This window comes from Mytilus californianus, unplaced genomic scaffold (genome assembly GCF_021869535.1).
Source record: "Mytilus californianus isolate M0D057914Y unplaced genomic scaffold, xbMytCali1.0.p SCAF_1, whole genome shotgun sequence".
Classification (NCBI taxonomy): Eukaryota; Metazoa; Mollusca; class Bivalvia; order Mytilida; family Mytilidae; genus Mytilus; species Mytilus californianus.
Window position 1 is genome coordinate 8,182,076 of NW_026262581.1, and position 13,034 is coordinate 8,195,109.

Consider the following 13,034-nt stretch of genomic DNA (forward strand, 5'->3'; position numbering starts at 1 on the left):
TCTATGTATACTAAAAAAAAAAGTTTATGAATTGTATTGCAAAATTTGTAAATTCAGCATTATTTCACAGAAGAAATAACTTCACTTCTAATTCTAATTTTCTATTTTGTAAACTCTTTACGTTCTTCGAATATGATACAATATTGCTAAAGTGACATATAGATCCAATGGGCAGGGTGAACATCTTAAATTGCTATGTATATATTTGTAGAAATGTATGTAATGATACACATGCACTATAATAAATACTTACATACTAACCTACTTACTTATTTACAGACCAAACCCCATTTACCTTAATCTAGAAAATGTCCCCACAACAGACTTGTATGTTTATAATATATACACATCTTCAATGCTGTAAACTTTAGGAATTTTGTTACAAAATTTAGTACCTTTGAACCATTTATGATAATTCTAATGCTGCTGTAGAAGTATTTTAGTGATAATATTCACTGAATTTCAAATATTCACTCCAAACATGTGCATTTCGAAACCAACTAAGAAATATACACTTTATAAGGAGGAGTCGAGGAAAAATGGTCATCAAAGAAAGAAAGATTAACAATTTGAAAGGAGAAGTCATCCTTTTTATCATAAATTTTGGAATATTACCATATTGAATTCTAATATTAAAGTCTAATAGAGGACTTCAGTTACTATTCATGCATGATTTAGTAAGGGGTCAAGGGAACCATGGACCATTTTTTTTGTTTTTTGACTGGGCACTCCAAAAGGTTTTTCTGTATTTGGGTGAAAAGTTGAGGTCAAATACTTCGAGAACAATCTTTTTCCCTTTGTTGACGGGAAGACATAAATTGAAAGAGTAGAAGTTTCCATTCATTAGTTTTATAATGTTCGTTGATGCTATAATCAAGTCTATATTTAGGGGTGGAGGCTGTTGTTGGGTATCATATGAGCTTTAGAATTGTAATGCTGATACATTTCAAGAATAACACAGAATACATAAAATAAAACTTGCTTTATTATAAAAAATTATTTGTCTCCAGTTGTGTCAAAACGTCATTTAATATTTGTTATCCAAATCACATATAATATTAGAGTCAAAATCACATTTAATATTTGTGTCTATCTACCTCATAAACAAATGATAAAACTCAACTAGATATAGACATCTCAAACATATGAAAAAAACATTCTAATGATGGTTTTGTTCTAATATGCCATGAAGTTTCAGAGATGAGAAGATTTTTGGAAAGATTGGAACTTGTTCTAAATCTTTCCTAAGGCTTTATTATAAAAAATTATTTGTCTCCAGTTGTGTCAAAACCTCATTTAATATTTGTTATCCAAATCACATATAATATTAGAGTCAAAATCACATTTAATATTTGTGTCTATCTACCTCATAAACAAATGATAAAACTCAACTAGATATAGACATCTCAAACATATGAAAAAAATACCCCAATGATGGTTTTGTTCTAATATGCCATGAAGTTTCAGAGATGAGAAGATTTTTGGAAAGATTGGAACTTGTTCTAAATCTTTCCTAAGGCTTTATTATAAAAAATTATTTGTCTCCAGTTGTGTCAAAACCTCATTTAATATTTGTGTCCAAATCACATAAAATATTAGAGTCAAAATCACATTTAATATCTGTGTCTATCTACCTCATAAACAAATGATAAAACTCAACTGGATATAGACATCTCAAACATATGAAAAAAATACCCCAATGATGGTTTTGTTCCAATATGCCAAGAAGTTTCAGAGATGAGAAGATTTTTGGAAAGATTGGAACTTGTTCTAAATCTTTCCTAAGGCAACGGCCTCCCTAATAACAAGTAACTAAGCACAGGTTAGCTACTAAATCTACAAAATGTATACACACTGAAATATAGTTCCCTATATTTCTCATGTCTGTGCACATATGCACATATAAACTGTGAAAAATTTGGGTATATTTTTGGAGCAGTTCATTCAAGTATGTATGTCTTTAAGGTGTGTTGATGTGCAGGCTTTTTTATCATTTTGATTAGGTAATTGAGTAATGATACAATACTAGTATGATTGAGAATTGTCATGATCACCAAACAATCAGAGACAAGGTGGGACCTTAATTACAATGCCCCACCTCCTTAAATGCCAATCATATTGACCACATAACTTATCAACCTCAGTCTTACATAATTATACAGACCCTTCAATATACATCTCAATACACTCTCAATACACAAATATTTGACCTCATTATTGAATACACAAATGTATATTTCAGTATAGAGATGATAGATTTATTCATTGCCTATTATTTTTGATCTACAATACATAAAGTGATTCTGTAAATTATATCTGAAAGATAAATGATTAATCAGTTAATTAAGGATTAACAAGATCTTTTGAAAAAAAAAAATGAAATCTAAATAAAGATATATTAAAGGTATTCAAGTAAGGCCTATAATTTACTTAATAAATCTGCAATAATTATCTGTAACTAATCAACAATTAAGGTTAGTTCACTTATTTTTTATCAGTGATTGGCTTGATACAGTTAGTAAAATTTTAAAACTCTTAATTAGAACAAACAGTTTTTTTTAGTTTATTCCCCTTCAAATGTCTGTTAACAATTTTAGTCATTTGAATATAAGAAGTGTGTATATATTTTTGCAATCAGGAAAGAATCCACATTTCAAAAAAATAAGTTTTTTAATTTGATTATGTTTAAAAAGTACATTTTCAATGCCCTTTGCTGAAAAAATTAATATTTAAATTATAAATTGATTAAAATACACTCTACAACTTTTAATCTTCAATGTCATATAATCATAATTGTTTTCAAAATCAATAAGCAATTCTCAGTGGAGAAAAATGGTATGCCTATGTTTCAACTTACAAAATACCACAAAACATCCTTTTTAGATTATTTTTTTGACACAATAAAGTTCTTAGCTTCAAGTCTATCTGTTGGTCCTATGTCTTACAAGGATAATTGGTAAACTTTATTAGAAAAATCTTTGATTTGCAATTTTGTTTTTGTTTCAAAAGATAAAATGCAACAGGGAACATTATTTGGTTAAGATATAAACTGCAATCTAAATGAAATTGTTTTGCAAATTAAGGGACCCCTATCATTCAATTTGATTCACATTTTGCTCATTTTATCTACTGGAAAAGTGTTTTTCTTTCCAAAGACCTGCAGTTAATGCAATTGTCAGCAATACTTCCTTTTTTGTCCACACCATAGTGACCATTCCTAAATATGATTTGAAATTATTCAAACTACTCTTTCAATCTTTCCATGAGTGATTTTCATCACTTTGATTGTTTAAGTTAAGGGACAACAACAGACGCAAAGTGATGGCAATAGCTCACACTAACCCTTTCATCCAAATGAGCTTAAAAGGGAATAAACAGAAATAAAAACATACTTATAGTGTTGATTAGCTTCTATAAAACTGTATATAAAAGTGCATAAACACATCTTTTGTTGCAAAAATATAAAAAGAACATGATCATTATCATTACAAAATTTAAAAAAAAAACAACATTTCTCATCATCTTATAGATATGCACAAGAACAACTATACATAAAAACAAGGCAGCTATTTAAAGTGTGCAAAAAAAAAAAAAAAAATATCTTGTATAACTTCTTATAAAATTGAGAATGGAAATGGGGAATGTGTCAAAGAGACAACAACCCGACCAAAGAGCAGAAAACAGCCGAAGGCCACCAATGGGTCTTCAACACAGGGAGAAAATCCCACACCCAGAGGCGGGCCTCAGCTGGCCCCAAAATAAAAATGTGCACCAGTTCAGTGAAAATGGACGTCCCACTAAACTCCAAAACATATAAACGAACCAAAATTAAAAATCATACAAGACCAACAAAGGCCAGAGGCTCCTGACTTGGGACAGGCGCAAAAATGCAGTGGGGCCATAGATGTTTCGTGAGATGCATATAAAATTGTACATGTATAATATAACCTACACCAGTCATATACAAGAGGGTATAGATGTTAAGACTGAGATATAAAAAAATCAAAGAACTATGGAAAGAAAAACTTGATTGAAGAAACTATCGAATGTTGCATAGGAAAATCAAAACACTAGAGATACTGAATTCTACAGGCATTGTATAAAAAATCAAAGGCAGTATCTATATCTATATTCAGTCTTGTGTCAAATAAAAGATGAACAGTACTTATAATCAGACTGATGTTTTAAATTAAGCACAAAATGTCAGTATTCAGTCTGACATGTCAAATAATGGACAAAAGGTTCTTTATATTCATATTGATGTGTCAAATTAAGCATCATGGATACTAAGACTAATAGTTAACATAAAGTTACATGTACTAGTATCAAGACTAGTGTGTTAAATGAAGGACCATGGCTTCATGCATTCAGACTGCCCTATTAAATAAAACACCAAAGATATAATTATACAGACTGCCCTTTCAAATAAAGCATCACAGACTTGTAGAAAAAGTAAAAAGCTGCCACTACCAACTAATGCTCCCTGAATTGAAAATTTATTTAGAGAAAACAATTTTATTTCAAGGGTTCAAAATACTAGTATGCTTGGAGGGACAAATAAATACTATGTACTAATATTATGATCATGTTTCACCTACATAAATATGTATATATGTATATGTGTTTATGTGTATAATTCAAAGCGGTCAAAGTGGGATACCATCCCGAAACCAACTCTTGAAATAAATATATTTTTAGTAAGCGACCTTAACCTTAAATCTGTTAACTCTCAAATTAATAGGATTATTCCCCAATCCCTATATCAACCATCTGTATAAGTTTCATTCTAATCAAACAAGGGAAATTAAGGCTACCATACAGAAACCATTTTTCAATTTTTAGTCACAGTAACCTTGACCTTGAGCTTTAACCTATTAACCAAAAAACCAATAGGTTTATATCTTTGGCCTTTTTAACTTTTTTTTATTCGAGCGTCACTGATGAGTCTTTTGTAGACAAAAACGTGCGTCTGGCGCAAATACAAAATTTCAATCCTGGTATATATGAGGAGTTTATTTCCATATGTATGGGAAGCTTGAATTTAAATGAGATTCATAATACAGATCTTGAAAAAAAACTTTAGAACTTGAGTAGTCAGTAAAACTTCTCATCTTTTACACACTGTACTTAGAGCTTTCTGAAGTGTTCTAGAAACAGTACTTTCTTTTAATTTAACCATTGTTTTTATTATAATTTTTCTTTTACTATAATCATTGTTTTTTTTTATAATTTAGATGGGTGAATCTGCAGTATATTTATTTAATTATTCAATTATGATACAATATAAAGGCTGTCACAGAAAGGTTAGGAAAAGAATTTTAAAAATTCACTCTATTTTATTTTAGACCTGCAAGTGTTTATTGTTAATAACAAATGAATGTAAAAAAAAACCTGAAAATTTATGCCTAAAAGGGCAGACACAGCAGTAAAAAGTCATAAAACTTGTGAGAAAAAAAACACACATTGTCCTCCATAAGGGGAAATTGGGGCCACCCTACTGAATCTACTCCTTCAGAAACTAACAAGAACAATCCATTTCCAAAACTTTAAAAAATAATCTTGCCATAGTTGAATGCCTCAGATTTGAATTCAGCATCTAAAACCAGTACAATACATGTAATATGTTTTAACATTCTTTACTAAGACATAGATTACAGATCCTTAGATTTCATTTCCTTTACATAAAAAATTATCATAATGATTTATATCTGTTTATAACAAATTAGGAAGAGTTACTAGCCAAAAACTGAGTGATGTACATTGTTCTTTTGTTCTTCTTATAATAACAGCTGATAACTTGTAATCCTGATAGAGATTGCTGCCACAAAGTTAAAATGTACTGTCAATTCTAAAATCATTGCATAGTCTAATTTTGCAAATCTCTGTGACAAACACTGAAACATTTACAGTACTGACAACTGATTCTATCCATCACATGTCTATTTAACCAGACCTGCCAACTTTGGAAAATTCCCATGGGGGATTTAGTGTGTGACCAGATTTGTTTATGGCGTTTCTGTGTGCACTGTTTTAAACTCTTGAAATGATGTCTCATAGCTCTTCATTTTTTCTTGTGGTATACTGATGATGAGATAATAAGCCTTTATTTATTTTATTTGCATGATTCTTGTACTTATTAATTGGCAAAATAACTTAAGAATAGAGGAAAATGGCCTAAAAAATAAAGGATACAAAATGAAGACCCCCTTTTCATCCTCCAAAGACCTAAACCTAAATTTCCTAAAGTTAGAAGGATGGAGACAGATCTTGAGTTTATCAGTAATGAGAAAATGGATAAAATTTGAGTTATCTTTCTTGGTATTCAAAGGTGCTCCTACCAGAAGGGCTTATACACAGTAGAAGTAAATACAATATGACGTCGATTTTAATCAGAACTGGACAGAAACATGTTTGATTTCAAAAAATTTCATGGATTTCATGATAAACGATGTTTCATAATGAGTTCATTATAGTTTTCTTCTTCTAGTTTACGTTTTTGTCATGATACTATGGTAAACGTTGCATTGATGAAAATTGAAATGCCGACTGACCAATTCTATTTACAAATTAATTAATTTTGAGGATAATTATGACCAAACTGATAAGCCGATTACCTGTAACAACAAATTATGATGCGTTGATTAACTTGGGGTCGTAAACTTGTCATAAATATGTCGCCCGGTAAAATTATAGATTTATAGAAATTGATAAGAAAAGCTTAAAAAATCAGTAACCTTCAATTTTTTTGCGGTAGATTATGTGAAAATCAGGATTTTGATTTGTTTTACAATCCCAATATCAGGATTTGGGTTAAGGCATGAAAATCAGGATGATACCACCAAAATTTGAAATCAGGAATGGCACTGCATGGGAAAATCACTGTTTTTGGATTTATTTATTTTATTGATATTTATGTCATTTTCAAGGATGAAAGTTAAATATTTATGTTGGTCATTCTAATATTTTTAAACAAAAATTATAAAAATAGATAAAAATGCCAATTTTAGTAACAAGAATTAATAAAAATACGAAAAATATCAGTTTTATTGCAGCAAGTCTTATTGTATTGCACTCTTTCCAAATAACAAAAACACATATTTCAGAATTTACAGTCTTATCACAGGAAAACACATTTAGTACAAAAGATAATGCTGATATGAGATATTGATTATGTGTATTTACAAACATTCAAAATACAAAAAAAACACATATTAGTACATATACAGTATTTTTTATGTACAAGTAAAAAAACATAGTGAATTATATAAAGTAGTTTTATGTACATGATAAACCAGAGTATAATATGTTGAGTATATTTATGTACAACTTTTGAACATTATGAACATCTAAGCATCCGTGGTTTATAATTCCCTTTTCCCCCTTGAGTTCTTACATCTTTTCTATAACATCCTAGAATAACTTTATAGATAGTATTAAATTTACCATTAGCATTTCATCAGTTACTTATATTATCATGATGACATACAAGTTCTTAATTTTCTAATGATGTTTTGTAAAGTTTAGTATGCAGTTTGATGGTGCAAGCAATTCATTTTCTACAAAACTCATTCCTTTAAGACTTCTTACCACAATACCAGTTTTGAAAATTAAATTATTAGAGATAGATTGAACATTGATTTAGACTTTAATGCATAAAATTTAATAATATTTTTGTGAATAAGAATTCAGTTTTGCAACATGCATCGACTTGCCTTACAATTTTGCTGATTTTTACAATCATAAACTGTTATCACAGAGATATGTCTCGCCTTTTTGTAATTTTGATAATGCAAGTGTTGAAATTAAAATAGCAATACTTTAACATGTAAGTTATGCAAATATTCCAAGTCGATGAACCATGACTGAAGGTACATTGCTAAACAATCTCCATGGAATGAGATGTGCCAATGCTAATACAACTGCATACCAAATACCATTGACTTATTATAAGTCGTTCCCTTTAAACAAACCTAAACACAAACATTAACTTGTAAACTATGTAAAAGTTTCAAAGTCAATGAACCATGATCAGGGGTGGGGCTATATAATCTCCATGGAAACGATACTTGCAAATGCCAATAAATTTGCATACCAAATACCGTATAGCGGGTTATTTTCGCTGGTGTAAAATTTCGCGATTTAGGGGCAACAAAGTATAGGAAAAATTTTGGTGGTTTTTATTTTGGTGGATTCTTTAATTCCAATTAAATATTTTGGCGGATACTGAAATGGTTGCAGTTAAAAAGTTTTAAAAATGGACAAACACGGGTTAAATGATTGTTTTACCTGCATGTTGTCTTATTTATGGATTATATTTTGATACATTCAATCAATAGAATACCGGTACATAGTTATTTGTCACAGGTGTACAAACTTTTTGTAAATGTTACGATTGGTTAGTTACGAAATTGACCGGACCTTTGATGTACTAATTAAATTATAAAATTATCATGAGTGACTTGCAACTCTTATATAATTTGACACTAATTTATAAGGATAAAATACCTGACAATCGTACCTTACACTCTTATATTATTATTCATTTTATAATGTAACCAAAAAACCTAATTAACACCTGATAGCCAGTGAACAATGGCATTTGGCATTTATATTGTTTAAATTAACACAAACCGTTATTGATCCGTCGAACGAAAAAAAATAGATAGTTTACAAAACGCTTTAGCTATTAGAAAGTATCGAACGTATGCATAAATTTTCGCGGAATTTATTTTCGCGATTTCTCCTGACCCGCCAAAATAAGCGAAAATAAACACCCCACGAAAATAACCCGCTATACGGTATCATTGACTTAACATTAGCAGTTCATGATTAAATCACAAACTAATACATGTAAACTAAGCAAAAGTTTCAAAGTAAATAGACCATGACTGAGGGGGCGGGGCCAAATATTCTCCATGGAAATGAGATGTGCTAATGCTTATACAACTGCATACCAAATATCATTGACCTACCACTAGTGGTTCCCCATAAATTGACCTTATCACAAACTAATACATGTAAACTATGAAAAGTTTCAAAGTCAATAGACCTTGACTGAGGGGACAGGGCCAAATAATCTACATGGTAATGAGATGTGTCAATGCTAAAACTGCATACCAAATATCATTGACCTACCACTAGTGGTTCTTCAAGAACTAGATCTAATCACAAACTAATATTTTGTTGACACCGCCGCCATGTTCGGAAACAGCATAACTATGTCTCGCTTTCTCTGTCAAGGCGAGACAAAAAAAAATCTCATATGTGAGTCTTGATATTATGCATTCTGTTCATTGGTCAAAAGGGAGTGGGAATGAGCAAGGTCTTCTATTAATCATATCATGAAAAAATCTTACAAACTTATATGAGGTAGAATAAATCTATAGATGTAATTGATCACTTCCTGCTACAGATTCAAAACTTTGGTCACTTCTATAAAAGAAGTCTTTAAGATGACTGATTATCAACTACTTAGCACATAAAATCACTGCAACAGTTTTTCCATAACTGTTCTGCCTCAGAAGCTGACACTTTTGATCATTAAAACTTTGTTTAACAATCTGGCAAAGGAACTATGAAAATACTGACTATATTTCTCTATATAATAGTTGTACATTTCTTTTTTTTTTTATAACTATTCAATCTAATACACATTGTGACAGAGAAAGTTACTTTAAAACAGCAGCATTTTCAGGGTATGTGTTTTATATCATACACATTCTTCAGTACCAGTACTTTTGATTGACCCTGCCTCCTGAGATGAATGTTTTGTTTTGATTGCTGTCTTAACGGAGTCTGTTTGATGTGTAGTTTGTGTAGAATCTTGTTGACTGTCTTTAGTAGTACTACATTGTTTGTTTGAAGTTTCTGTAGTATTTGATGAGGTTAATTCTTTAGTAGTACTACATTGTTTGTTTGAAGTTTCTGTAGTATTTGATGAGGTTAATTCAGATGAGTTTTTTCCATCCTGCTGAACATAACTCTTCACTGAATCGTCTTCTGTAATACAAAGATATATTTAATACAACTAGAATTGTACGTTAAGATGGACTTGTACCTTCTACATTGTGGCTAGACGTTTGAATAAGCTGGTGACTAAACTACTGCGAATCAATGAAGTTGATAATATAACTTTGAACTTTTTATATGATGTTTTTTTATGTCGTCTCAGATGCATTTACCTTTCTCAGTATCATTGCAATGACAATGTCTGTTCTGCCAAAATTTCTAGGTTGAAAGGATCACATCAATGGACCACAAAAGCCTGCCCACATGCACATCTGTATATAAGGATGATCTAACACTGTACTAAGTTTTTTTTTATAGATAAGATAAACCATATAGGAGGAGTTGTAATGACAAGGTATTTCTAAGTTCAAAGGGTCATATCTAAAACAAGAGTCTGTCAGAGTGACATGTACAGCAAACCGGATTTTCCTGCAGAGGTCTAACCCTGAACAGTTGAGCAAGTATGGACACTACATTTAAGCTTAAAACAGCTCTGAATTTGGATTGTGATTGAATATTTGACACAGCACAGGTTTGTGACACGAACTGAATGTGGTCAAAGAACTGAAGTATTTGAAATTGGACATTCAGCATTTCAAAGAACCCCATGAATTCAATTTTTGTTGAATCAAACAAAGTTTAATTTGGACCCTGATTTGGACCAACTTGAAAACTGGGCCCAAAATTCTAATATTTAAATACAGGTTTAGATTCAGCATTTGAAAGAACCCTATATATATTTAATTTATGTTGAAATGAAACACAGGTTAATTTTATCCATAATATTTTCTGTGCAAAGGGAAATGTCTCAAACTGGATAAATAGTTCTCTAAAATAAGATATGATGCAATTTTTCAAATTATAATCAATAATATAATAAGAACAACCAGTGATGACTAAGTTCTCTAAAATTAGATATGATTTAACACTCAAACATTGTTAGAATCAGCATATCAAAGAACCAAAGAATTCAATTTTTAATGAAATTAAACAAAAGTTTAATTTAGGACCCTTTGGACCTCAATGTGGTATTATCTTATTAATAATGAAAAGAAATACAGGTTAAGATTAAGCATTTCAAAGAACCCTATATATATTCAATGTATGTTGAAATCAAACACAGTTTAATTTTGGACCTTGATTTGGACCAACTCGAAAACTGGGCCCAAAATCAGAAATCTAAATATATGTTTATTAATAGACAATATAAGCTTAGTTTTCAAAGGAGTTCACTTCATAAAAAAAAAATATATAGCATTCAGAAAATTAGTTTTTACAGAATAACAAACAAACTTGCCACAAAATTCTTCAAACAATTGACCAAAGAAAAGAAGAAAAAAATCCAAAATTTTATTTATCATTAATACAATGTCTTTTCAAAATCTATAAAACTTATCAGTAACAAGAAATAATTGTAACAGGATGCTGTTACCAAGTCTCCACAACAAAGCTCCAATAATTCGTCATTCCCATGGTCGCCTGACATTGGGCAAAGTCCAGTACAAATTGGTTTGTGATATGCATAAGTGACGCCTATGGATTGACCCTGTACGTCATTCAAATCTTCTTGAAATGACGAACAGGAATATATATGGTTGTTTAGGGGTGGAGATCTCGACCATTTACAAGTTCTCAAAAGGGAAGGGGGTGTGTAGGTGTGTGTGATCCCCAGGGGACTCGCCCTTTATTTCATATGATTTGTTTTTTTTGTCCCATACAAGAATACATATGGTTTAGGGCTGGGGATCTCAACCGTTTACAAGTTCTTAAACAGGAGGGGTGAAGGGGTGACCCCCAGGGGACTCGCCTTTTATTTCATTTGATTTGTTTTATTGTCCCATACAAGAATATATATGGTTTCAGGGTGGGGATCTCGACCGTTTACAAGTTTTCAAAAAGAAGGGGGGTGAGGGTTACCCCAGGGGACTTCCCCTATATTTTATTTGATTTGTTTTATTGTCCCATACAAGAATATCTATGGTTTTGGGGTGGGGATCTCGACCATTTACAAGTTTTCAAAACAGAAGGGGGGTGGGGGTTACCCCCATGGATTTGTTTTATTGTCCCATACAAGAATATATAAGATTTAGGGGTGGGGATCTCGACCATTTACAAGTTCTCAAACAGGAGGGGGTGGGGGTGACCCCAGGGGACTCACCTTTTATTTCATTTGATTTGTTTTACTGTCCCATACAAGAATATATATGGTTTCGGGGTGGGGATCTTGACTGTTTACAAGTTTTCAAAAAGAAAGGGGGGGGGTTACCCCCATGGACTTCCCCTATATTTCATTTGATTTGTTTTATTGTCCCATACAAGAATATTTATTTCATTTGATTTGTTTTATTGTCCCATACAAGAATATATATGGTTTTGGGGTGGGGATCTTGACCGTTTACAAGTTATCAAAAAGAAAGGGGGTGGGGGTTACCCCCATGGACTTCCCCTATATTTCATTTGATTTGTTTTATTGTCCCATACAAGAATATATATGGTTAAGGGGTGGGGATCTCGACTGTTTACAAGTTCTCAAACAGGAGGGGGTGGGGTGACCCCAGGGGACTCGCTTTTATTTCATTTGATTTGTTTAATTGTTCCATACAAGAATATATATGGTTTCAGGGTGGGGATCTTGACCGTTTACAAGTTTTCAAAAAGAAGGGGGTGGGGGTGAACCCGGGGACTCCCCCAATATTTCATTTGATTTGTTTTATTGTCCCATACAAGAATATATATGGTTTAGGGGTGGGGATCTTGACTGTTTACAAGATAAAAGCACATTCTCAAATTGAAGGGGGGTGGGAGTTAGAATATATATGGTTTAGAAAGACTTAATTATCTACAAAATGACTAATAATGAACAGTAAATTTCATACTTCATTTATACAGTCCTACTAGTAAATTTAAAACTTTATATAAACAGTCCTTCAGATCTTATCAGGAAACAGAAAATTTTCAAATAAATCTGTCACTCCAATGATTATCATATGCTAAGATATTTCCCAGATCTAATTAATAATGAAAAT

The 13,034-nt window shown here is 31.3% G+C and overlaps 1 protein-coding gene across 2 annotated transcripts in view; it reads right to left on the reverse strand.

Moving 5' to 3' along the window:
• Positions 1-963: 963 nt before the first annotated feature.
• The window catches only part of LOC127698770 (uncharacterized), a 52,536-nt gene continuing 40,465 nt past the window's right edge, over positions 964-13,034 (reverse strand). For both annotated transcript variants that reach the window (XM_052202445.1, XM_052202440.1), the window contains exon 13: positions 964-9,999. In XM_052202445.1, the coding sequence (XP_052058405.1) occupies positions 9,710-9,999 (290 nt within the window). In that variant the 3' untranslated portion in view covers positions 964-9,709. The remainder of the gene's footprint in view (positions 10,000-13,034) is intronic.